Source organism: Nerophis ophidion, linkage group LG04, assembly GCF_033978795.1.
Source record: "Nerophis ophidion isolate RoL-2023_Sa linkage group LG04, RoL_Noph_v1.0, whole genome shotgun sequence".
Classification (NCBI taxonomy): Eukaryota; Metazoa; Chordata; class Actinopteri; order Syngnathiformes; family Syngnathidae; genus Nerophis; species Nerophis ophidion.
The window spans coordinates 2792659-2820163 of record NC_084614.1 but is presented as its reverse complement, the minus strand read 5'-3'; the positions used below and the strand labels follow the sequence as shown (position 1 = coordinate 2820163).

The window sequence follows — 27505 nt, the reverse complement described above, 5'->3', positions numbered from 1 at the left end:
ATTACAGTTTAAAGACGCAAAAATGACATTTTTTAGGAAACTTTGCGTAGGGGATCTTTGAAGGCGTGTAAAATCCAAACCGGAGCTGTAATCAAAACTTTGTTGGACAGTTTTAATCAAAAGGGTTCAATCTCTCTCCTGTGCGTGTTTGAAGCCAAAACGACAAACGCACTGGGAGGAGTTCACGTTTGAAAAAGGTGACGGGTTTTTACAAAACTTTTATTTTGAAGGGGTGCTCACACACAGAGGAAACAAAGACAAATGCAGAGGAAAAAACTAAAACCTAGTCACAGTGTCCGGGACGAGCCTGACAAACATGCGTGGACTAACAAGTACGCCCGCACTGCAAATGGAATAAGACGTTCTGCTTTGTTTGAAGCCACTCAGCGTTGTCACTTGCAGCGCTGTGTATTTATTTTGCACAAAAAAACAACACAAAAATGTACACAACATTGGTTTTTGTTTGTTTTGTTCTTTCCACAGGATGCACGTTGGACATGGAGCCAACTGTCCAGTGACCTGTCCAAAACATGTTCGGAAAGTTGAGTCTCCTCTCCTTCGTGCTTAAACGAGCCGCATGTTTCTTCATTTGTCACCGCCGTAGAAATCCTCTCACACACACTCTTAAATCAAAACATTTCGCCAAAAGTATATCTTAAAGCCAACACTGGTTGGATACAAAAGTAAACGACTCGATGATAATAACGATAAAAAATGCAAAAATGAATTGTATAATTTATTCAAAATCCCTTGGATTACCTCAGGATCAAAATACATAAGCGATATGTCGCCGACACAATCCTAGGTTCACGTATAAATTAGCAAATATAATACAGGAGTGCAAAGAATGGTTTTCTTCATGAAATCCAAAAGTCCTTCATTTACGACACGCTTAACAGGAACACCGTAACCACGGCAGCGAGTGCTGTGGTGAGCGAGAACTTCTCGATGTTTGCCGCATTAGATTGCAGCGTGATGTCGAACACCCCCCTGGTGTTATTGGTCGTGGTCCTGGACAATTTTGCCGCCGCGGAGGCAAAAGCTTCGACTTCTTCAACGTCCGCGGTGTTCCGCGTCATGGTCAACGTCACAGCCGACTCTGCCGCCCTTCTGGAGAACTCCCCGACGCATTGTGCTACGTCCGCCCCAGCTTGGAGGCTGTTGAGTGCAACACGCTCGCTGAGGGTTTCTGGCGTCGCGCTTGACAGTAAATTCTCCAACTCTAGTCTCAGCTCCGCAAAATCCCTTTCTACTTCTGTGGCAGCTACTAGGGCGGCTGCTATCATTTGCTCAGTTGCTGGGACGGAGGCCGCCATCTGTGCAGCGTTTGCTGCCCTCTCCGCTATTCCGGCTGAATCCTGAGATAATTCTGCCAGCTGCAGGTCCAAAGATGATCCGGATGTTTGTGCTGCTGTGGTGGCAGCATCCGCTGCATCTTCTGCCAGTCCAGCCGCTTCATTTGCTTCAACGACCGCAAAGTCTAAAGAAGTTTCTTCACCCGCGATCAGTGATGTGGCGGCGCTCGCTGCTTCGCTGGCGGCCGTCAATGCAATGTTGGATGCAGGGAGGGCCGATGCCCCGGTTGTTGCCGCTGTAGCAGCACCAACTGCCGTTGCTGCTGCCGTCGAGGCCGTCAGACCAGCCACCACTGCTCGTTGTGCGGCATTAACCGATTCTGTAGTAGAAAGTGTTTCTTCTGTTGCCGCTCTTGCTGTTGATGCTGCTCTTGCAGCAGCTTGTGCAGCGGTTTGTGCAGCAGATTGTGTGTCCACCCCATCGTCGACGGTTCCTGCTATTAAGCCCGTAGCTTCTGTCAACAAGGCGACCTGCTCTGCATTCTGAACCGCTGACTGCATTACAGGTGTCAGTCTGGAAGGATCCTCGTTCAAGAGGGATGAAAATAGTTCTGAAGCTTCCCTCGAAACGCTCACCACTTCTCGTGCAGCTTCGCCAACTTCACCTGCGCCCGCCATCGCTGCTCGTGTGGCTGCCATTGCCGCGGCTGATGCTACCCGTGCAAGCTCTTCCTGAACGCTTCCCACTTCAGCTGCCTCGCGTGCAGCATCAGCCACTCGTTCTGCTGCGTCTGCTGCCTCAACTGCAGCCCTTGTGGCGTTTCTAGCAAGCTCTGCAGCTCTTTCTGGATCTGTGTCTCCATCTGCGGCTAATCTAGCTGCCTCAGACGCTTCCTCTGCCCTTTGAAGGGCCTCGTTGACTTCCTCTGATAGATCTGCTCCAGTAGCTGCTGCTGCTGAGGCTGCAAGGGATGTTGCTGCAGCCGCTAAGGAGCTTGCTGCTGAAGCTTCGAAAACGTCTTCATTGCTTGGGGACAGGGCATCCGCAGCATCTGATACCACACCTGCGGATTCTCTTGCTGAATCCACTGCATTTTGTACTTGTTCTGCGGCTAATGCTGAAGCTAATTGAGCGATTTGACTTCCTTCTTCTGCTGCCACTGCTTGTTCTGCTGTGTCCAGTCCCAGCAAGGCCTCTACTGCTGTGTCATTTGCCAATACAGCAGCAGTTTGAGCTGACACCAACGCTTGTCTTACAGTGTCCTCTATTTGTGTTGAATTCAGTAATGCGTTAAGGTTTTCTGCAGCCATTGCTGCCTCTTGGCTGGCAGTTCTTGCGGCCTCTATGGCAAATAGTGCATCAGCTGTTATATTTCCAGAATCTGTAAGGTTTGCTGCTTCAGCTGCTAAATTTGCAGCTTCCCTCGCTGCACCTGCTGCATTTGCTGCTGCTACAGATAAATTTCTTGCAAGAGAAGCCATGATTCCTGTTGCATTTGCTGCCGCTTCCACCGCAGCCATTGCAGCCAATTCCGCCGCAACTGCTGCAAGTTCCGCGGCTTGTGCTGCTGCGGATGCATTTATTGTGCCTTCCAAAAGAGAGGATGAAGCAGCAGCTGCTGTGTTTGCAGCTGTTGCAACACTTTGTGCAGCATTCGCAGCAATAGCACTACCACCTGAAGCAGCTGCTGTTGCTACAACGGCTGCTCCCGTCACTGCTGCTGCTGCTGCTGTGGCTGTGGTGGCTGCTGCTACTGCTATATCTGAGGCTCTTTGTACTAACGGATCCACTAAAGTGACTGGGGGGGTTGTGCCTGAGTCTACAGGGGTGCCTGGGGTGCTTGTAATCCCTTGTATCCCAGTGGTGTCAGGGCTGGTGATGGTAACTGTGTTGACGGTTGTGCCTGAGTCTACAGGGGTGCCTGGGGTGCTTGTAATCCCTGGTATCCCAGTGGTGTCAGGGCCGGTGATGGTAACTGGGTTGACGGGTGTGCCTGGGCCTACAGCGGTGCCTGAGGTGCTTGTAATCCCTGGTATCCCAGTGGTGTCAGGGCCGGTGATGGTAACTGGGTTGACAGTTGTGCCTGGGCCTACAGGGGTGCCCGAGGTGCTTGTAATCCCTGGCATCCCAGTGGTGTCAGGGCTATTGCTGGGGCCTGAGCTCCCAGAGGGGCCTTGGCTGGTGATGGGGGTGCCAGGGTTGCCAGGAATACTGCTAGTGCCTGAGTTTCCAGTTGGGCTTGAGTTGTCTGTGGTACCTGGGCTGTTTGTAGAAACTGTGATGCTAATAGACAGGGCATCCGCAGCATCTGATACCACACCTGCGGATTCTCTTGCTGAATCCACTGCATTTTGTACTTGTTCTGCGGCTAATGCTGCAGCTAATTGAGCGATTTGACTTCCTTCTTCTGCTGCCACTGCTTGTTCTGCTGTGTCCAGTCCCAGCAAGGCCTCTACTGCTGTGTCATTTGCCAATACAGCAGCAGTTTGAGCTGACACCAACGCTTGTCTTACAGTGTCCTCTATTTGTGTTGAATTCAGTAATGCGTTAAGGTTTTCTGCAGCCATTGCTGCCTCTTGGCTGGCAGTTCTTGCGGCCTCTATGGCAAATAGTGCATCAGCTGTTATATTTCCAGAATCTGTAAGGTTTGCTGCTTCAGCTGTTAAATTTGCAGCTTCCCTCGCTGCACCTGCTGCATTTGCTGCTGCTACAGATAAATTTCTTGCAAGAGAAGCCATGATTCCTGTTGCATTTGCTGCCGCTTCCACCGCAGCCATTGCCGCCAATTCCGCCGCAACTGCTGCAAGTTCCGCGGCTTGTGCTGCTGCGGATGCATTTATTGTGCCTTCCAAAAGAGAGGATGAAGCAGCAGCTGCTGTGTTTGCAGCTGTTGCAACATTTTGTGCAGCATTCGCAGCAATAGCACTACCACCTGAAGCAGCTGCTGTTGCTACAACGGCTGCTCCCGTCACTGCTGCTGCTGCTGCTGTGGCTGTGGTGGCTGCTGCTACTGCTATATCTGAGGCTCTTTGTACTAACGGATCCACTAAAGTGACTGGGGGGGTTGTGCCTGAGTCTACAGGGGTGCCTGGGGTGCTTGTAATCCCTTGTATCATAGTGGTGTCAGGGCTGGTGATGGTAACTGTGTTGACGGTTGTGCCGGAGACTACAGGGGTGCCTGAGGTGCTTGTAATCCCTGGTATCCCAGTGGTGTCAGGGCCGGTGATGGTAACTGGGTTGACGGTTGTGCCTGGGCCTACAGGGGTGCCTGAGGTGCTTGTAATCCCTGGTATCCCAGTGGTGTCAGGGCTGGTGATGGTAACTGGGTTGACGGGTGTGCCTGGGCCTACAGGGGTGCCCGAGGTGCTTGTAATCCCTAGTATCCCAGTGGTGTCAGGGCCGGTGATGGTAACTGGGTTGACGGTTGTGCCTGGGCCTACAGGGGTGCCCGAGGTGCTTGTAATCCCTGGCATCCCAGTGGTGTCAGGGCTATTGCTGGGGCCTGAGCTCCCAGAGGGGACTTGGCTGGTGATGGGGGTGCCAGGGTTGCCAGGAATACTGCTAGTGCCTGAGTTTCCAGTTGGGCTTGAGTTGTCTGTGGTACCTGGGCTGTTTGTAGAAACTGTGATGCTAATAGACAGGGCATCCGCAGCATCTGATACCACACCTGCGGATTCTCTTGCTGAATCCACTGCATTTTGTACTTGTTCTGCGGCTAATGCTGCAGCTAATTGAGCGATTTGACTTCCTTCTTCTGCTGCCACTGCTTGTTCTGCTGTGTCCAGTCCCAGCAAGGCCTCTACTGCTGTGTCATTTGCCAATACAGCAGCAGTTTGAGCTGACACCAACGCTTGTCTTACAGTGTCCTCTATTTGTGTTGAATTCAGTAATGCGTTAAGGTTTTCTGCAGCCATTGCTGCCTCTTGGCTGGCAGTTCTTGCGGCCTCTATGGCAAATAGTGCATCAGCTGTTATATTTCCAGAATCTGTAAGGTTTGCTGCTTCAGCTGTTAAATTTGCAGCTTCCCTCGCTGCACCTGCTGCATTTGCTGCTGCTACAGATAAATTTCTTGCAAGAGAAGCCATGATTCCTGTTGCATTTGCTGCCGCTTCCACCGCAGCCATTGCCGCCAATTCCGCCGCAACTGCTGCAAGTTCCGCGGCTTGTGCTGCTGCGGATGCATTTATTGTGCCTTCCAAAAGAGAGGATGAAGCAGCAGCTGCTGTGTTTGCAGCTGTTGCAACATTTTGTGCAGCATTCGCAGCAATAGCACTACCACCTGAAGCAGCTGCTGTTGCTACAACGGCTGCTCCCGTCACTGCTGCTGCTGCTGCTGTGGCTGTGGTGGCTGCTGCTACTGCTATATCTGAGGCTCTTTGTACTAACGGATCCACTAAAGTGACTGGGGGGGTTGTGCCTGAGTCTACAGGGGTGCCTGGGGTGCTTGTAATCCCTTGTATCATAGTGGTGTCAGGGCTGGTGATGGTAACTGTGTTGACGGTTGTGCCGGAGACTACAGGGGTGCCTGAGGTGCTTGTAATCCCTGGTATCCCAGTGGTGTCAGGGCCGGTGATGGTAACTGGGTTGACGGTTGTGCCTGGGCCTACAGGGGTGCCTGAGGTGCTTGTAATCCCTGGTATCCCAGTGGTGTCAGGGCTGGTGATGGTAACTGGGTTGACGGGTGTGCCTGGGCCTACAGGGGTGCCCGAGGTGCTTGTAATCCCTAGTATCCCAGTGGTGTCAGGGCCGGTGATGGTAACTGGGTTGACGGTTGTGCCTGGGCCTACAGGGGTGCCCGAGGTGCTTGTAATCCCTGGCATCCCAGTGGTGTCAGGGCTATTGCTGGGGCCTGAGCTCCCAGAGGGGACTTGGCTGGTGATGGGGGTGCCAGGGTTGCCAGGAATACTGCTAGTGCCTGAGTTTCCAGTTGGGCTTGAGTTGTCTGTGGTACCTGGGCTGTTTGTAGAAACTGTGATGCTAATAGACAGGGCATCCGCAGCATCTGATACCACACCTGCGGATTCTCTTGCTGAATCCACTGCATTTTGTACTTGTTCTGCGGCTAATGCTGCAGCTAATTGAGCGATTTGACTTCCTTCTTCTGCTGCCACTGCTTGTTCTGCTGTGTCCAGTCCCAGCAAGGCCTCTACTGCTGTGTCATTTGCCAATACAGCAGCAGTTTGAGCTGACACCAACGCTTGTCTTACAGTGTCCTCTATTTGTGTTGAATTCAGTAATGCGTTAAGGTTTTCTGCAGCCATTGCTGCCTCTTGGCTGGCAGTTCTTGCGGCCTCTATGGCAAATAGTGCATCAGCTGTTATATTTCCAGAATCTGTAAGGTTTGCTGCTTCAGCTGCTAAATTTGCAGCTTCCCTCGCTGCACCTGCTGCATTTGCTGCTGCTACAGATAAATTTCTTGCAAGAGAAGCCATGATTCCTGTTGCATTTGCTGCCGCTTCCACCGCAGCCATTGCAGCCAATTCCGCCGCAACTGCTGCAAGTTCCGCGGCTTGTGCTGCTGCGGATGCATTTATTGTGCCTTCCAAAAGAGAGGATGAAGCAGCAGCTGCTGTGTTTGCAGCTGTTGCAACACTTTGTGCAGCATTCGCAGCAATAGCACTACCACCTGAAGCAGCTGCTGTTGCTACAACGGCTGCTCCCGTCACTGCTGCTGCTGCTGCTGTGGCTGTGGTGGCTGCTGCTACTGCTATATCTGAGGCTCTTTGTACTAACGGATCCACTAAAGTGACTGGGGGGGTTGTGCCTGAGTCTACAGGGGTGCCTGGGGTGCTTGTAATCCCTTGTATCATAGTGGTGTCAGGGCTATTGCTGGGTCCTGAGTTCCCAGAGGGGCCTTGGCTGGTGATGGAATTGCCAGGGTTAACAGGAATACTGCTAATGCCTGAGTTCCCAGTTGGGCTTGTGTTGTCTGTGGTACCTGGGCTGTTTGTAGAAACTGTGACGCCAATAGGCAGGGCATCCACAGCATCTAATACCATCCCTGTGGATTGTCTTACTAAATCTGCTGCAATTTGTAAGCTTACTGAGGCGGATGTTGCAAATAATTCCGCCTCCAGAGGTCCCGCTTCTGTGACCACAGCTTGCTCTGCTGTGTCCAGTGCCATTGAGTTTGCCACTGTTGCATTAATTGCTGATTCAGTAGCATTTTTAGCTAAATGCAACACTTGTCTTATAGTGTCCTCTGTTTCTGGTGGCAGGATTGTTGAAGTAAGTAATGCACTGAGGGCTTGTGCAGCCATCGCAGCCTCTTGGCTGGCATTTCTTGCAGCTTCTATGGCAAATTGGGCATTAGCTGTAGTAATTCCAGTTTCCGTAGAGTTGGCCGCTGAAACTGCAGCGTCTGCAGCTGCTCTCGCTGCGATTGCTGCATTTTCTGCTGCAAAGAATAAAGTTCTTGCAAGAGGGGCCAAGGCTCCTGTTGCATTTCCTGCCACTTCCCCTGCAGCTATTGCAGCCAATAGAGCTTCATCTGCTGCATCATTTGCGGCTTGTGCTGCTGCAGATGCATCTATTGTGCCTGCTATAAGAGAAGATGAAGCAGCAACTGCTGTTTCTGCAGCTCTTGCAACTCTTTCTGCAGCATTTTGAGCAATAAGTTCCCCTGAAACGGCTGCTATTGCTACCACAGCTGCTCCTGTCACTGCTGCCGCTGTTGCTGTGGCTGTTGTGGCTGATGCAACTGCTGTCTCTGCGACTCTTTGTACCACCGGATCCACTAAAATGACTGTGGGGTCTGTGGTGACTGAGATTTCAACGCTGCCTGGGCCGGTGATAGTAACTGTGTTGACGGTTGTGCCTGAGACTACAGGGGTGCCTGGGGTGCTTGTAATCCCTGGTATCCCAGTGGTGTCAGGGCTGGTGATGGTAACTGTGTTGACGGTTGTGCCTGAGACTACAGGGGTGCCTGGGGTGCTTGTAATCCCTGGTATCCCAGTGGTGTCAGGGCTGGTGATGGTAACTGTGTTGACTGTTGTGCCTGAGACTACAGGGGTGCCTGGGGTGCTTGTAATCCCTGGTATCCCAGTGGTGTCAGGGCTGGTGATGGTAACTGTGTTGACGGTTGTGCCTGAGACTACAGGGGTGCCTGGGGTGCTTGTAATCCCTGGTATCCCAGTGGTGTCAGGGCTGGTGATGGTAACTGTGTTGACGGTTGTGCCTGAGACTACAGGGGTGCCTGGGGTGCTTGTAATCCCTGGTATCCCAGTGGTGTCAGGGCTGGTGATGGTAACTGTGTTGACGGTTGTGCCTGAGTTTACAGGGGTGCCTGAGGTGCTTGTAATCCCTGGTATCCCAGTGGTGTCAGGGCTATTGCTGGGGCCTGAGTTTCCAGGGGAGCCTTGGCTGGTGATGGGGGTGCCAGGGTTGCCAGGAATACTGCTAGTGCCTGAGTTCCCAGTTGGGCTTGTGTTGTCTGTGGTACCTGGGCTGTTTGTAGAAACTGTGACGCTAATAGGCAGGGCATCCACAGCATCTAATACCACCCCTGTGGATTGTCTTACTAAATCTGCTGCAATTAGGACTCTTACTGAGGCGGATATTTTAAATAATTCTGCCTCTAGAGTTCCCGCTTCTGTGACCACAGCTTGCTCTGCTGTGTCCAGTGCCATTGAGTTTGCCACTGCTGCATTAATTGCTGATTCAGTAGCATTTTCAGCTAAAAGCAACACTTGTCTTATAGTGTCCTCTGTTTCTGGTGGCAGGATTGTTGATGTAAGTAATGCACTGAGGGTTTGTGCAGCCATCGCAGCCTCTTGGTTGGCATTTCTTGCAGGTTCTATGGCAAATTGGGGATTAGCTGTAGTAATTCCGGTTTCCGTAGGGTTAGCCGCTGAAACTGCAGCGTCTGCAGCTGCTCTCGCTGCGAATGCTGCATTTGCTGCTGCTAAGAATAAAGTTCTTGCAAAAGGGGCCAAGGCTCCTGTTGCATTTCCTGCCACTTGCCCCGCAGCTATTGCAGCCAATATAGCTTCATCTGCTGCATCATTTGCGGTTTGTGCTGCTGCAGATGCATCTATTGTGCCTGCTATAAGAGAAGATGAAGCAGCAACTGCTGTTTCTGCAGCTCTTGCAACTCTTTCTGCAGCATTTTGAGCAATAAGTTCACCTGAAACGGCTGCTATTGCTACCACAGCTGCTCCTGTCACTGCTGCCGCTGTTGCTGTGGCTGTTGTGGCTGATGCAACTGCTCTCTCTGCGACTCTTTGTACCACCGGATCCACTAAAATAACTGTGGGGCCTGTGGTGACTGAGATTTCAACGCTGCCTGGGCCGGTGATGGTAACTGTGTTGACGGTTGTGCCTGAGACTACAGGGGTGCCTGGGGTGCTTGTAATCCCTGGTATCCCAGTGGTGTCAGGGCCGGTGATAGTAACTGTGTTGACGGTTGTGCCTGAGACTACAGGGGTGCCTGGGGTGCTTGTAATCCCTGGTATCCCAGTGGTGTCAGGGCTGGTGATGGTAACTGTGTTGACGGTTGTACCTGAGACTACAGGGGCGCCTGGGGTGCTTGTAATCCCTGGTATCCCAGTGGTGTCAGGGCTGGTGATGGTAACTGTGTTGACGGTTGTGCCTGAGACTACAGGGGTGCCAGGGGTGCTTGTAATCCCTGGTATCCCAGTGGTGTCAGGGCTGGTGATGGTAACTGTGTTGACGGTTGTGCCTGAGACTACAGGGGTGCCTGATGTGCTTGTAATCCCTGGTATCCCAGTGGTGTCAGGGCTATTGCGGGGGCCTGAGTTTCCAGGGGAGCCTTGGCTGGTGATGGGGGTGCCAGGGTTGCCAGGAATACTGCTAGTGCCTGAGTTCCCAGTTGGGCTTGTGTTGTCTGTGGTACCTGGGCTGTTTGTAGAAACCGTGACGCTAATCGGCAGGGCATCCACAGCATCTAATACCACCCCTGTGGATTGTTTTACTAAATCTGCTGCAATTAATACTCTTACTGAGGCTGATGTTGCAAATAATACCGCCTCTAGAGTTCCCGCTTCTGTGACCACAGCTTGCTCTGCTGTGTCCAGTGCCATTGAGTTTGCCACTGCTGCATTAATTGCTGATTCAGCAGCATTTTCAGCTAAAAGCAACACTTGTCTTATAGTGTCCTCTGTTTCTGATGGCAGGATTGTTGAAGTAAGTAATGCACTGAGGGTTTGTGCAGCCATCGCAGCCTCTTGGCATGCATTTCTTGCAGCTTCTATGGCAAATTGGGCATTAGCTGTAGTAATTCCAGTTTCCGTAGAGCTGGCCGCTGAAACTGCAGCATCTGCAGCTGCTCTTGCTGCGAATGCTGCATTTGCTGCTGCTAAGAATAAAGTTCTTGCAAAAGGGGCCAAGGCTCCTGTTGCATTTCCTGCCACTTGCCCCGCAGCTATTGCAGCCAATAGAGCTTCATCTGCTGCATCATTTGCGGTTTGTGCTGCTGCAGATGCATCTATTGTGCCTGCTATAAGAGAAGATGAAGCAGCAACTGCTGTTTCTGCAGCTCTTGCAACTCTTTCTGCAGCATTTTGAGCAATAAATTCACCTGAAACGGCTGCTATTGCTACCACAGCTGCTCCTGTTACTGCTGCCGCTTTTGCTGTGGCTGTTGTGGCTGATGCAACTGCTGTCTCTGCAACTCTTTGTAACAACGGATCCACAAAAATGACTGTGGGGTCTGTGGTGACTGAGATTTCAACGCTGCCTGGGCTGGTGTTGGTAACTGTGTTGACGGTTGTGCCTGAGACTACAGGGGTGCCTGGGGTGCTTGTAATCCCTGGTATCCCAGTGGTGTCAGGGCTGGTGATGGTAACTGTGTTGACGGTTGTGCCTGAGACTACAGGGGTGCCTGGGGTGCTTGTAATCCCTGGTATCCCAGTGGTGTCAGGGCTGGTGATGGTAACTGTGTTGACGGTTGTGCCTGAGACTACAGGGGTGCCTGGGGTGCTTGTAATCCCTGGTATCCCAGTGGTGTCAGGGCTGGTGTTGGTAACTGTGTTGACGGTTGTGCCTGAGACTACAGGGGTGCCTGGGGTGCTTGTAATCCCTGGTATCCCAGTGGTGTCAGGGCTGGTGATGGTAACTGTGTTGACGGTTGTGCCTGAGACTACAGGGGTGCCTGAGGTGCTTGTAATCCCTGGTATCCCAGTGGTGTCAGGGCTATTGCGGGGGCCTGAGTTTCCAGGGGAGCCTTGGCTGGTGATGGGGGTGCCAGGGTTGCCAGGAATACTGCTAGTGCCTGAGTTCCCAGTTGGGCTTGTGTTGTCTGTGGTACCTGGGCTGTTTGTAGAAACTGTGACGCTAATAGGCAGGGCATCCACAGCATCTAATACCATCCCTGTGGATTGTCTTACTAAAGCTGCTGCCATTTGTAAGTTTACTGAGGCTGATGCTGCAAATAATTCCACATCTACAGTCCCCGCTCCCGTGACCACAGCTTGCTCTGCTGTGTCCAGTGCCATTGAGTTTGCCACTGCTGCATTAATTGCTGATTCAGTAGCATTTTTAGCTAAATGCAACACTTGTCTTATAGTGTCCTCTGTTTCTGGTGGCAGGATTGTTGAAGTAAGTAATGCACTAAGGGTTTGTGCAGCCATTGCAGCCTCTTGGCTGGCATTTCTTGCAGCTTCTATGGCAAATTGGGCATTAGCTGTAGTAATTCCAGTTCCTCTAGAGTTGGCCGCTGAAACTGCAGCATCTGCAGCTGCTCTCGCTGCGAATGCTGCATTTGCTGCTGCTAAGAATAAATATCTTGCAAAAGGGGCCAAGGCTCCTGTTGCATTTCCTGCCACTTCCCCTGCAGCTATTGCAGCCAATAGAGCTTCATCTGCTGCATCATTCGCGGTTTGTGCTGCTGCAGATGCATCTATTGTGCCTGCTATAAGAGAAGATGAAGCAGCAACTGCTGTTTCTGCAGCTCTTGCAACTCTTTCTGCAGCATTTTGAGCAATAAATTCACCTGAAACGGCTGCTATTGCTACCACAGCTGCTCCTGTCAATGCTGCCGCTTTTGCTGTGGCTGTTGTGGCTGATGCAACTGCTGTCTCTGCGACTCTTTGTAACAACGGATCTACTAAAATGACTGTGGGGCCTGTGGTGATTGGGCTTTCAACGGTGCTTGGACTGGTGTTGGTAACTGTGTTGACGGTTGTGCCTGAGACTACAGGGGTGCCTGGGGTGCTTGTAATCCCTGGTATCCCAGTGGTGTCTGGGCTGGTGATGGTAACTGGGTTGACGGGTGTGCCTGGGCCTACAGGGGTGCCTGAGGTGCTTGTAATCCCTGGTATCCCAGTGGTGTCAGGGCTGGTGTTGGTAACTGTGTTGACGGTTGTGCCTGAGACTACAGGGGTGCCTGGGGTGCTTGTAATCCCTGGTATCCCAGTGGTGTCTGGGCTGGTGATGGTAACTGGGTTGACGGTTGTGCCTGAGACTACAGGGGTGCCTGGGGTGCTTGTAATCCCTGGTATCCCAGTGGTGTCTGGGCTGGTGATGGTAACTGGGTTGACGGGTGTGCCTGGGCCTACAGGGGTGCCTGAGGTGCTTGTAATCCCTGGTATCCCAGTGGTGTCAGGGCTGGTGATGGTAACTGGGTTGACGGGTGTGCCTGGGCCTACAGCGGTGCCTGAGGTGCTTGTAATCTCTGGTATCCCAGTGGTGTCAGGGCCGGTGATGGTAACTGGGTTGACGGGTGTGCCTGGGCCTACAGGGGTGCCCGAGATGCTTGTAATCCCTGGTATCCCAGTGGTGTCAGGGCTATTGCTGGGGCCTGAGCTCCCAGAGGGGCCTTGGCTGGTGATGGGAGTGCCAGGGTTGCCAGGAATACTGCTAGTGCCTGAGTTTCCAGTTGGGCTTGTGTTATCTGTGGTACCTGGACTGTTTGTAGAAACCACCGGATCCACTGAAATGACTGTGGGGCCTGTGGTCACTGGGCTTTCAACGGTGCCAGGGCTGGTGATGGTAACTGGGTTGACGGTTGTGCCTGGGGCTACAGGGGTGCCTGAGGTGCTTGTGATCACTGGCATCCCAGGGGTGCCAGGGCTATTGCTGGGTTCTGAGCTCCCAGGGTTGCCTTGGCTGGTGATTGTATTTGGGTTGATAGGGGTGCCTTGGCTAATTGAGGTACCTGGGCTTCCAAGAGTTCCAGGGCTACTGGTGGTGACTGTGCTTCCAGGGCTGCCAGGGATAGTTATACTATTTGGACTATTAGGTGTGCCAGGGCTACTTGTGGTACCTGAGCTTCCGGGAGTTCCAGGGCTGCTGGCGGTGACTGTGCTTCCAGGGCTGCCAGGGATAGTTATACTATTTGGACTATTAGGTGTGCCAGGGCTACTTGTGGTACCTGAGCTTCCGGGAGTTCCAGGGCTGCTGGCGGTGCCTGTGCTTCCAGGGCTGCCAGGGATAGTTATACTATTTGGACTATTAGGTGTGCCAGGGCTACTTGTGGTACCTGAGCTTCCGGGAGTTCCAGGGCTGCTGGCGGTGCCTGTGCTTCCAGGGCTGCCAGGGATAGTTATACTATTTGGACTATTAGGTGTGCCAGGGCTACTTGTGGTACCTGAGCTTCCGGGAGTTCCAGGGCTGCTGGCGGTGCCTGTGCTTCCAGGGCTGCCAGGGATAGTTATACTATTTGGACTATTAGGTGTGCCAGGGCTACTTGTGGTACCTGAGCTTCCGGGAGTTCCAGGGCTGCTGGCGGTGCCTGTGCTTCCAGGGCTGCCAGGGATAGTTATACCATTTGGACTATTAGGTGTGCCAGGGCTACTTGTGGTACCTGAGCTTCCAGGATTTCCAGTGCTAGTGATGGTATTTGGACTGTTAGGGGTGCCTGGGCTACATGTGGTTCCTTCTCCTGTTTCTCTTTTGAACTGTTTCGCGTTATGGAGTCGTGTACTAATCTTGATTCCTTGACGTTCTACCCAAGCAGACTCACTGATAGTTCCTGTTTGCATTGAGAAGTTCAGTCAGTGACGGCATTTAGCTACATCGTGGAATTGTTTGACAAGATTACTTACCGTGAAGTAGAAGTAGAAGAATGAATGTTTTCATTTTCATCTTGGGGCGTTTTCGTCACAAATGCTGTTATCTCCTGTAAAAATACAATCAAATGTTTCAATATCAATGCCATTTATTTGAAATATAGCTTGTTTTGTTTTGTTTAAACTCTGTAAATACTTTCCATCAACAAAATATGTTTCTCTTCATTATCCTTATTTTAAGTTTTTGCATACCCCATATCTGTGTAATGCCTTTATAAATCCCATCCATCCATCCATTTTCTACTGCTTATTCCCTTTGGGGTCGCGGGGGGCGCTGGTGCCTATCTCAGCTACAATCGGGCGGAAGGCGGGGTACACCCTAACCCTAACCCATCCAACTTAAAATGTTATTGTTGTGTTTTAATTGCGCTTTGTGTTATACTGTTGACGGGAAGAGAACTCTATTAAACAATTCCAGTGTAATTGAACTTTAAGTTTATGCACAAAGGTCGAGTAAAAACCATGACCTTGACCGTTTATGGAGCTAAATGTGTTGTCCAACTTTAGAATTGGCTGTAAAAAGAAGCTGTACGGAGCTAAATTTGGGACAAAAGGTTTCTAATTAGGGACAGATGTCCCTTTGGGACAGAGGACCCTATTTAATTTCTAAGGTTTTATTATTATTATTATTATTATTTATTATTATTATTCCGCCACCTCTTTGATCTGTAATTTGCCCCCCTTAAAATGCTTTAAAACTCACCAAATTTGACACACGTCAGAACTGGCGAAAATTGCGATCTAATCAAAAACCAAACCCCAAAATTCAAACTTGCGTTGTAGCGCCCCCTAAGAAGAAAACACAGACAAAACCGTCTGTAACTTCCAGTAGGAATGTCGTAGAAACATGAAACAAAAACAAGTATGTAGGTCTCAGTTAGACCTATATTTCATCCAGTGAGACCCCCCCCCCGGCTAAAATCAACAGGAAGTTTGCTATTCCCACTTCAATACAAAAGTTGGATTAAAAAATTCTCTTTTTTTTCAAACATTATCTCCTCTGAGGCCGTTTGTCGTTTTGAAAGAGTTTAAATTACTACCCCGGTTTGGATTTTATGAGCCTGCAAAGAACCATTGCGCTGCTGCTGTTGTCACAAAATGGCGGCTTTCTGCTCAGACAAAACCGTAGGACTGTCATACACACATGAAACAAAAACCTCAATGTAGGTCTCACTGTGACCTATATTTCATGCACTCACTGCCCCCAACTAAAATCAACAGGAAGTTTGCTATTCCTACTTCAATACAAAAGTTGGATAAAAAAATTCCCTTTTTTTTCAAACATTATCTCCTCTGAGGCCGTTTGTCGTTTCGGCTTCAAATAAGCACAGAAGATAGATTGAACCCTTCTGCTTAAAAGTTGATGAAAGAGTTTGAATTACTACCCCGGTTTGGATTTTATGAGCCCGCAAAGAACCATTTAGCTGCTGCTGTTGCCACAAAATGGCGGCTTTCTGCTCAGACAAAACTGTAGGACTGTCATACACACATGAAACAAAAACCTCAATGTAGGTCTCACTGCGACCTATATTTCATACACTGACCACCCCCAACTAAAATCAACAGGAAGTTTGCTATTCCCACTTCAATACAACACCTGCATTCCATTCATCATGCATTAGAGTCTCAAAATGGCGGCGTATTAAATGCCCAAGCCACTTTACAACTGTTATCACTATGAGACTGATGTATAACATGTGTATACAACTTTTTCTCTGTGTAATAATCCATCCATCCATCTTCTACCGCTTATCTGGGCTTGGGTCGCAGGGGCAGGAGCCAAAACGGCCTTGTCCATCGCTGCTTGCAGCTTTAATTTACTTTAAATTTACTTTGAAAGGGAAAGTACAATTGTTGAAGTTGTGTTTCAAAATAAAAATAATTCCTTTGAGTGTTATTGTTTTCATTTTTCACTTTCATATAGTTTGATATTGATTTGAACTTCTGTTTTGTTTTGTTTTTCATACATTTTTCAAAGTTTAATTTTTTTTCTTTCAGATTCAAATGTATTTTTCAGATTTAGGCTTTTGGCCCCGTTTTTGTGTGGAGGACGTGCGAGGGCCCTGGACGGATAAGAGGCGTCCCCTAGCACGTTGCCTTCATGGTGTGATTCTGGTCTTGTCACCCCTTCCTGGGTAGAAGGGTGACACGACCCGTGCGGGTGAATCAAAGGAGACGTCGGAGACGCTTTGATGAACAAAAAGTTGCTTTATTACAGGCGAGTGTCATTATGCAGGACTGCAGTACCTGGAGGAGGTCAAGTCAAAAATTGATGCACTCCTAACTTGGAGGAGCCGAACCACAGTCTTGTATTCTTTCTTTGTCCCTCTGGGTGTGTGTTAATTCAGGAGAGTACAACCTGACCATGTAAGGAGATGTTAATATGTAACTATAAGTTGTAACTAAAATGTTGACATGAAGATACACGGGGGGTTTTTCCTCCAGGATAGACTTGTCACTTTTGGATTCCGAAGTCTGAATTTATTGCCTCTTCTTGTGAGAGAGTTAACCCAGTCCAACTAAGGCCCCTTGATTTATTATGGACTCAATCATATTCGCTTTCTCCAAGTTGAATATAAACATTCACCGCATGTCAGCACCTCCAAGTCCAAGTCCATGGTTCTCGCCCGGAAAAGAGTGGAGTTCCATCAAGAGAAGAAGGATTTCTGTTTGACTCTGGATCCTTCGAAGGATGCTATCTGCAACGCAATCCAATCTGTAATATTTGATATTGGGTAAATAAAACTTTTGTACTAAAACCACTTTGTTTGCAGTTAAGTTTCGGACTTTTCCACTACAGAGGAGACCCTGCCCCAAGTGGAGGAGTTCAAGTACCTCGGAGTCTCGTTCACGAGTGAGGGAAGGGTGGATCGCGAGATCGACAGGCGGATCGGTGCGGCATCTTCAGTAATGCGGACGTTGTATCGATCCATTGTGGTGAAGAAGGAGCTGAGCCGGAAGGCAAAGCTCTCAATTTACCGGTCGATCTACTTTCCCATCCTCACCTATGGTCATGAGCTTTGGGTTATGACCGAAAGGACAAGATGGATGGATGGCATTCACCGCAGTTTGAACTTAAAATGACTCAATGAATTCACTTCAGTAATTTCAAAACTAATTTAGTTCAACCAGTGAAAAAAACGATGCTAATGAGACTTGAAGGCAGTTTTAAAGGGCAAGCAGCCTGATGACCCGCGGGTGAAAAGCGTTTCTATTAGTCCGGCTTCTTGAGACCCAGTACGTCCCGCCGGAGGGCAGAAGGTTGAAGAAGCCCTGGCCAGGATGTGAGGGATCAGACAGGATCCTCCTGGCTCTGTCCTTCAGAAGGGTCAGGGAGCAGTTTATTATCCGGCGCCGTTGTAGTTTCCTGCTGTTGGCAGGAAGTCCTTACTGTTGTGTCATCCCTTTGTGTTCCTGATGTTTTAGTCTTGATTTCATTTTTTTTTTTTTTTGCTTTTTGGTTCGGAACCCTTTGGACTATCTGACAAGGGGTGACACTTTCATGACTTCTGCGGTGCTTTTTGAGAACTTCTGGATCTGGCTCCCGGGAGCATTTTGGCCAATAAGACCAGATGCTCGGTGTCTATCACACCAGAGTCTGTTTGGAGAGACTGGAGGAGATGCGGATGAAGAGACAGGACTGAGCGCCGGGACGGGCAAGCTTCACAGTGTCTTGGACCCCCCGGGTTCTTTGGACGTATCCTCGCTCATCCATGCCGACTGGACACTGGCCGAGAGTTGGTGGGCAGCTGTTGGTGGAGTGGGCTCTCTTGGTTGCTTTGTTGGGTCTGCTCCTGTCTCTGGCCATGCTCAGCTCACCTCAGCAGACCATGGCGTGGAACATCGCAGAGGCCACCACAGTGTATGAGTTTTATGTTTTTTTGTTGTTGTTTTACTTTTGTGGCTGTGTGTACAAGTGGCTGCTTGCATCAGCTCTGCTCTTTTGATGTTTTTAATGTCCTTTGTGTTCTTTAATGTTTGATGGTTCCCTCTTACACACGTGTTTGTGTCCAGGCAAAGAAATCTGTGTTCAAAGGACTCCGGCCTATTAGTGATTCCCGGAGCCCAAAAAAAGTCTGCGGGCTATAGAGCGTTTTCCATTCGGGCTCCAGAACTCTGGAATGCCCTTCCGGTAACAGTTGGAGATGCTACCTCAGTAGAAGCATTTAAGTCTCACCTTAAAACTCATTTGTATACTTTAGCCTTTAAATAGACCTCCTTTTAGACCAGTTGATCTGGCTGTGACTTATTTTTAGTTTCCGCTTCACGCCTGCCTTTGAATGCACTACGCACCTGTTTTCTGTTGGTAATTAAGACTAATTAAATTGTTTGGATGCTTTCTTTCTTTGATTGTTTGATGCTTCATAATTAGATAATTTGTGGAGGTTCTTACCAGTGAATTTTTGCTGTTCTGCAGCATTCTGTTCTGTTGTTTTAGAACCTGATCCTTTTTAGTTTCATTTAGTAAATCCTTGTTTATGCTTTTAGAACCTTATACCAGCGGTTCTCAACTTTTGTTTATTTTTGTATCGAATGCTTGTTTATGTGCACACAGCTTCCTCGGCTTTCTGCATCTGGCTAACGAGGCATTTATTGCCGTCATGCGATCCAAGTTCCGACTAAGACTGACACGTTTTCCCGCCGAGTTACTTGAGACAGTGACGCGGGGGTCCAGATGGCGATCGTGTCATTATAGACTCCTTTTGGCCGAGTGCCGAGCCTCTGTGTCGCAGACGAAAGCGAAGCCCTCCTCTCAGACTATGATCGGATATGGCAACCAAACGGTAACCTGGCAGAACTTTACATGTCCTGGGCTGCGAGCCGGGCTTGATGGAGCCAGTCGAATCTGGATCACCAGCACCCTGAGCGCACACGAAACCTTCTCAGCCAAAGCGCGAACTGCAAAGGGTGCTGGGCCATGCCAGCACAAAGGTGGCATGCATGGAGGTGGGAGGGGCCTATCCCCAGGTGCATGTCTTTTGGAGGTGGGAGGGGCCTATCCCCAGGTGCATGTCTTTTGGAGGTGGGAGGGGCCTATCCCCAGGTGCATGTCTTTGGAGGTGGGAGGGGCCTATCCCCAGGTGCATGTCTTTTGGAGGTGGGAGGGGCCTATCCCCAGGTGCATGTCTTTTGGAGGTGGGAGGGGCCTATCCCCAGGTGCATGTCTTTGGAAGTGGGAGGATGCCGGAGTACCCGGAGGGAACCCACACATTCATGGGGAGGGCATGCAATCTCCACACAGAAAGATCCCGAGCCCGGGATTGAACCCAGGACTACTCAGGACCTTTGTATATTGAGGCTGACGCACGGTGCGGCGTCTTCAGTAATGCGGACGTTGTACCGATCCGTTGTGGTGAAGAAGGAGCTGAGCCGGAAGGCAAAGCTCTCAATTTACCGGTCGATCTACGTTCCCATCCTCACCTATGGTCATGAGCTTTGGGTCATGACCGAAATGAGTTTCCAGGTCTCTCCCTTAGAGATAGGGTGAGAAGCTCTGCCATCCGGGAGGAACTCAAAGTAAAGCCGCTGCTCCTCCACATCGAGAGGAGCCAGATGAGGTGGTTCGGACATCTGGTCAGGATGCCACCCGAACACCTCCCTAGGGAGGTGTTTAGGGCACGTCCAACCAGAAGGAGGCCACGGGGAAGACCCAGGACACGTTGGGAAGACTATGTCTCCCGACTGGCCTGGAAACGCCTCGGGATCCCTCCGGGAAGACCTAGACAAAGTGGCTGGGGAGAGGGATGTCTGGGTTTCCCTGCTTAGGCTGTTGCCCCCGCAACCCGACCTCGGATAAGCGGAAGAAGATGGATGGATGGATGGATGGATGGATGATTGATTGATTGACTCTCACTGTTATGTTAGATCCACTATGGACTGGACTCTCACTATTATGTTAGATCCACTATGGACTTGACTCTTACTATTATGTTAGATTCACTATGGACTGGACTCTCAAACTATTATGTTAGATCCACTATAGACTAGACTCTCACACTATTATGTTAGATCCACTATGGACTGGACTCTCAAACTATTATGTTAGATCCACTATAGACTAGACTCTCACACTATTATGTTAGATCCACTATGGACTGGACTTTCACTATTACGTTAGATCCACTATGGACTGGACTCCCACTATTATGTTAGCTCCACTATGGACTGGACTCTTACACTATTATGTTAGATCCACTATGGACTGGACTCTCACACTATTATGTTAGATCCACTATGGACTGGACTCTCACACTATTATGTTAGATCCACTATGGACTGGACTCTCACTATTATGTTAGATCCACTATGGACTGGACTCTCACTATTATGTTAGATCCACTATGGACTGGACTCTCACACTCTTATGTTAGATTCACTATGGACTGGACTCTCAAACTATTATGTTAGATCCACTATAGACTAGACTCTCACACTATTATGTTAGATCCACTATAGACTAGACTCTCACACTATTATGTTAGATCCACTATGGACTGGACTCTCACACTATTATGTTAGATCCACTATGGACTAGACTCTCACACTATTATGTTAGATCCACTATGGACTGGACTCTCACTATTACGTTAGATCCACTATGGACTGGACTCTCACACTATTATGTTAGATCCACTATGGACTGGACTCTCACTATTACGTTAGATCCACTATGGACTGGACTCTCACACTATTATGTTGGATCCACTATGGACCGGACTCTCACTATTATGTTAGATTCACTATGGACTGGACTCTCACACTATTATGTTAGATCCACTATGGACTGGACTCACACTATTATGTTAGATCCACTATGGACTTGACTCTTACTATTATGTTAGATCCACTATGGCCTGGACTCACACTATTTTGTTGGATCCACTATGGACTGGACTCGGGCTCCAGTACTCTGGAATGCCCTCCCGGTAACAGTTCGAGATGCTACCTCAGTAGAAGCATCTAAGTCTCACCTTAAAACTCATCTGTATACTCTAGCCTTTAAATAGACCTCCTTTTTAGAACAGTTGATCTGCCGCTTCTTTTCTTTTGTCTCCTATGTCCCCCCCCCTCCCTTGTGGAGGGGGGCCGGTCCGATGACCATGGATGAAGTACTGGCTATCCAGAGTCGGGACCCAGGATGGACCGCTCGCCTGTGTATTGGTTGGGGGCATCTCTACGCTGCTGATCCGCCTCCGCTTGGGATGGTTTCCTGTGGACGGGACTCTCGCTGCTTTCTTGGATCCGCTTTGAACTGAACTCTCGCGACTGTGTTGGAGCCACTATGGATTGAACTTTCACAGTATCATGTTAGACCCGCTCCACATCCATTGCTTTCGGTCCCCTAGAGGGGGGCGGGGGGATGGGGGGTTGCCCACATCTGAGGTCCTCTCCAAGGTTTCTCATAGTCAGCATTGTCACTGGCGTCCCACTGGATGTGAATTCTCCCTGCCCACTGGGTGTGAGTTTTCCTTGCCCTTTTGCGGGTTCTTCCGAGGATGTCAATTATGTTATATTTATATAGCGCTTTTCTCTAGTGACTCAAATCGCTTTACATAGTGAAACCCAATATCTAAGTTACATTTAAAGCAGTGTGGGTGGCACTGGGAGCAGGTGGGTAAAGTGTCTTGCCCAAGGACACAACGGCAGTGACTAGGATGGCGGAAGCGGGAATCGAACCTGCAACCCTCAAGTTGCTGGCACGGCCACGCTACAAACCGAGCTATGATCTTGGACCCCGATTTATTGGGGTGTTACCATATAGTGATCAATTGTAGGGAATATGTCCTGTACTGTGCAATCGACTAATTACAAGTTTTAATCAATCAATTATTTATTTTACATTTTTTGCCGTTGCTCAAAACAAAAAAATAATGACGAAAAAAATCCACGTTATAATGAATTATTTTCAAAGTTCCAATTAGTCCAAAAATGTCACTTTAAAATGTTTTATGTGGTAAATTTTGCATATATTGTGCAGTTGCCATATAAAAACAAAGTTTTCTTTGAAAAAAGAGCATAAAACAAACAGAATATGAGTTAAAACGTAAAATCCACAAATATATCTGAAGTTAATCTCTTAATTTAAGTGTTGAAAGTTTTAAAAAAAACTAATAAAAATGTATCACTTTCTGAGTGGGACACCTTTTGGATCCCAAATATATTTAGTGGTATTTTATTTCTGTACTCACTGTCATTACTAAAAAATAATAATGAATTAAAATCTATGGTGTCCTGCATTATTGATCTTTTAGGGCTCTAATTATTTCAGATTCACTATTAAAAAACAAATACGTTTTCTCGACAGAAAAGCCATAAAAACTTTTTTTTTTTTTTTAAGTTGATTTACTGTAAGCGTTAAATAAAAAATAATAATACAAATTTGACTTATTTTTAACATTTTAATAACTGAGACCCTTTATAGTCCTACTACTACGCAGTTGGGCAGGATGTTGTTTAAACATGGAGCCCAGCCAGTCCTCATTAGGTAAGTAAGCCCATTTTTTTTTAAAGCGCTTTTCACGGATTAAATCACAAAGCGTTGTCCAAAACACACTTAAATCAAAACAACAACTCAAGGGGCAACATCATAAAAGGGATACAAAGTGTATTAAACCTGATAGTTAACAGGTGCATCAACTAAAAGCTTTACTAAAAAGAGAAGGTTTCAAATGTTTTTTAAAGGTGTCAACATAGTAAGTCGTTCAGCAACCTTTTTGAAAGCAAGAGCTACTTCTTGGGCTCTAATTATTTCAGTTTTACTATTAAAAAACAAACAAGTTTTCTCGACAGAAAAGCCATAAAACCTTTTTTTTTTTTTTTTAAGTTGATTTACTGTAAGCGTTAAATAAAAAATAATAATACAAATTTGACTTATTTTTAACATTTTAATAACTGAGACCCTTTATAGCCCCCGGGACCCCTTACGGTGGAATACATTTTAAAATCCATATATTTTGTTATGGTTTGAAAATGAAAAATATAAAAATGGCCCCGCATGCTAAAATTTTTCCGTGTGCGGCCCTCTGTGGAAAAAGTTTGGACACCCCTGAGATAGGCCTACAACTCCGCAGTTGGGCAGGATGTTGTTTTAACTCAGCTGGAGCCCAGCCAGTCCTCATTAGGTAAGTAAGCCCATTTTTTTTTAAAGCGCTTTTCACGGATTAAATCACAAAGCGTTGTCCAAAACACACTTAAAGCAAAACAACAACTCAAGGGGCAACATCATAAAAGGGATACAAAGTTTATTAAACCTGATAGTTAACAGGTGCATCAACTAAAAGCTTTACTAAAAAGAGAAGGTTTCAAATGTTTTTTAAAAGTGTCAACATAGTAAGTCGTTCAGCAACCTTTTTGAAAGCAAGAGCTACTGCTTGGCTACTGATTCATGCCAAGGGCTACCAGTTTGATACACACTTCAATAAATTGCCAAAAATAGCCAATTTGCTCAATTTACCTTTAATAAATACATCTCTATATATAAAAAAAAGGGTATTTCTGTCTATCATTCCGTTGTACATTTTTTTCGTTTTACAGAAGGTTTTTTGTACAGAATAAATGATGAAAAAACACTTTATTGAACGGTTTAAAAGAGGAGAAAACATGAATAAAATGAAAATTGAATCTTCAATTTCGACTCTTCAAAATTCAAAATTCAACCGAAAAAAAATGAAGACGAAAACTAGCTAATTCGAATATTTTTGAAAAAAATTATAAAAAGAATTCACAGAACATCATTAGTCATTTTTCCTGATTAAGATTAATTTTAGAATTTTGATGACATGTTCTAAAAAGGTTCAAATCCCGTCTGCACTTTGTTAGAATATATAACAAATTGGACCAAGCAAAATTTCTAACAAAAACAAATCATTATTTCTTCCTTTATTTTCCAGAACAAAAATTTTAAAAGAAATTCAAAAGACTTTGAAATAAGATTTAAATATGATTCTACAGATTTTCTACATTTTCCAGAACAAAAAATTTAAAAGAAATTCAAAAGACTTTGAAATAGGATTTAAATATGATTCCACAGATTTTCCAGAACAAAAATTTTGAAAGAAAATTCAAAAGACTTTGAAATAGGATTTAAATATGATTCTACAGATTTTCTAGATTTTCCAGAACAAAAATTTTAAAAGAAATTCAAAAGACTTTGAAATAGGATTTAAATATGATTCTACAGATTTTCTAGATTTTCCAGAACAAAAAATTTAAAAGAAATTCAAAAGACTTTGAAACAAGATTTAAATTTGATTCTACAGATTTTCTAGATTTGCCAGAATATTTTCATTTTTATTTTAATCATAATAAGTTTGAAGAAATATTTCACAAATATTCTTTGTCGAAAAAACAGATGCTAAAATGAAAAATTTAATTAAAACGTATGTATTATTCTTTACAATAAAAAAAAAATACTTGAACATTGATTGAAATTGTCAGGAAAGAAGAGGAAGGAATTTAAAAGGTAAAAAGGTGTTTAAAAATCCTAAAATCATTTTTAAGCTTGTATTTTTTCTCTAAAATTGTCTTGCTGAAAGTTATAAGAAGCAAAGTAAAAAAAATAAATCCATCCATCCATCCATTTTCTACCGCTTATTCCCTTTCGGGGTCACGGGGGGCGCTGGCGCCTATCTCAGCTACAATCGGGCGGAAGGCAGGGTACACCCTGGACAAGTCGCCACCTCATCGCAGGGCCAACACAGATAGACAGACAACATTCACACTCACATTCACACACTAGGGCCAATTTAGTGTTGCCAATCAACCTATCCCCAGGTGCATGTCTTTGGAAGTGGGAGGAAGCCGGAGTACCCGGAGGGAACCCACGCATTCACGGGGAGAACATGCAAACTCCACACAGAAAGATCCCGAGCCTGGATTTGAACCCAGGACTGCAGGACCTTCGTATTGTGAGGCAGACGCACTAACCAACAAGTGAAGACCAAGTCTTTGAAATATTTTCTCGGATTTTCAAATTCTATTTGAATTTTGTCTCACTTGCTAGTAAATAAATAAAATGTAGAAAAATAGAGGCAGCTCACTGGTAAGTGCTGCTATTTGAGCTATTTTTAGAACAGGCCGGCGGGCGACTCATTTGGTCCTTACGGACACCGCGTTGGTGACCCCTGTTCCAGAGTCTGAGAGCTATAACCTGGAATGCGGGTTTTAAAACAAGTTTTGGTAAATGGTGAATGGGTTGTACTTTTAGCACTTTTCTACCCCGTTTTAAGGAACCCAAAGCGCTTTGACAGTATTTCCACATTCACTGACGGCGGGAACTGACATGCAAGGCGCTAACTTGGTCCCATCAGGAGCAAGGGGGAAGTGTCTTGCCCAAGGACACCACAGACATGACTAGGATGGTAGAAGGTGGGGATTGAACCAGTCACCCTCAGATTGCTGGCACGGCCACTCCACCAACTTCGCCACACCCTCCCCAGATTGGGGATCTTTAGAAGACCCTGGCTTGAAGACACCGACGAGTCGGGGCATTGCAAGTCAATGATGTACTGAGGGGTTCCACCAAGCAACACAAAGGGAAAGTCAGGACTAAAGTCTTAAACTCAATGCGGAATTTGATGGGGAGCCAATGTAGACTGGATAAGACGGGGGTGTTCTGGGTGCACCGGTCCAAAGGCTGGAAGCCCGCATTTTCTACCGTCTGAAGTCTCTTCCGCGTTGACTTGTTGAAAAGAGAGAATGATCAGTTCCTAGATCCGATTTTGACAGCAAAGTTCTAACTTTAGAAATATTACTCAGGTGATTAAAAAAAACAGTTTTAGGTCAGTTGACGGGTGTCACAATTCGGGCTCTGAATCTGTGGGCACCACACGATCCGATTCCGTTCCTGGGTCTAGCGATATTCTTGATTAAAAACTAAATCAATACTTTTTGTGACAACAGTGGCTGTCAGTTCTGGGAAAAAATAGTTTTCTTTGACAAATTTCTACACACACATTGATGAAAAGGGACTGGGCAGATTTTGGAGATTAAAAAAAAAAAATCGGTTTTTGATTCGGTTTAGTCTATTGAGAGTCGATACAGATATTAATCACAATCACAGCTGAGACATCAACACTTTTACTTCGGTAACACACGTACTAAAATTGGAGTGATACCGAGAAGATTGGCATGGCAAGGATGACACGCAAATTTGTGACGCAATTCCAAATTTTGAATTGAAGTTAAAAAGTGACTTTGGAGCAATCAGAGCTGCTCACACGGTCAATAAGGTGGACACTATGTTTAATTTAATGTCTGTTATATTTATCCGTGACTGCATTTTTGTTGTAAATTGTGAGCTTGTTTTTACAAACGATGACAGATGTGAAGAAGAGCATGTATTGTCCAGTTATGATGTAAAGGAGGGGTGGTTGTGTTCTATATTAAGTATGTGTCCATGTGATATGTTATGATTTTATTGTCATAATTGTATTGTGTGATTTTTGTATGCCTTTAATTTAGGTAGCCAGGGACTGCAGATGGAAATGAGCTAGTTAGCTATAATCTGGTACAGAACAAATCTGTCTTTGAGCTTAATGTTTCTGTGCATTTTCCCTTCAAATAAAGACTCAACTCAACTAAAATGTGGCAAACACGTCGCGAAAAATTAACAATAGAGTCCAAATGTACAGGTTCTTTTTGTGTGGTTTGCCAGCTGCACTAAAGCCAACCAACAGGACCTTTCGGCGTGCCAGGTACTCAACTCGATGTCTGAAGCCAATACGTAGCATCCTGGGGGACCGGCATCACCCGGCACATGGTCTACTCTGCCCGCGACCGGACCGTACGGACCTATCGGCGCCAGGACCAGCAGAATGTTTCACAGTCCGTGTCCCTTCACCGCCCCGGTCCATCTCAGCAGACCTTGTACTGCTGAACCTGGGACATAACAGTCTTCTGTTCGCCCCTTCTCTCTTTTCTTACCCAATGCTACTGAAAACTGCCAACTTCCAATAAAAGGAATGATTGATACAATATCTTTTTCAATGCTGAAATAAATAGAACCCCGACTTCTTTGGAAAGTCCCGATTGACAAGACAAAATACATTCTGGACTCGAATGGGAAGAGAAGACTTACCGCATCCTATGACCTGGCCCGGAGCTCGACTTGAGTGTTGATGTCTAATTGTCGGTCTCTGTGCCTTATTAAAGATCACGACATTGGACTCCGCACCCGCCCT

The 27505-nt window shown here is 47.1% G+C and overlaps 1 protein-coding gene and 1 pseudogene across 1 annotated transcript; one reads left to right on the top strand and one right to left on the bottom strand.

The window, feature by feature from the left end:
* Window positions 1-368: 368 nt before the first annotated feature.
* On the bottom strand, window positions 369-27486 carry LOC133550738 (mucin-19-like). Its single transcript, XM_061896741.1, has 3 exons — window positions 27403-27486; window positions 14301-14374; window positions 369-14227 (listed from the first exon to the last, which is right to left on the bottom strand). The coding sequence occupies exons 2-3, from the start codon at window positions 14338-14340 to the stop codon at window positions 882-884; spliced, it is 13386 nt and encodes a 4461-aa protein (XP_061752725.1). The 5' UTR covers window positions 14341-14374; window positions 27403-27486; the 3' UTR covers window positions 369-881.
* LOC133552163 (U6 spliceosomal RNA) lies at window positions 26401-26497 on the top strand (annotated as a pseudogene).
* Window positions 27487-27505: the final 19 nt, after the last annotated feature.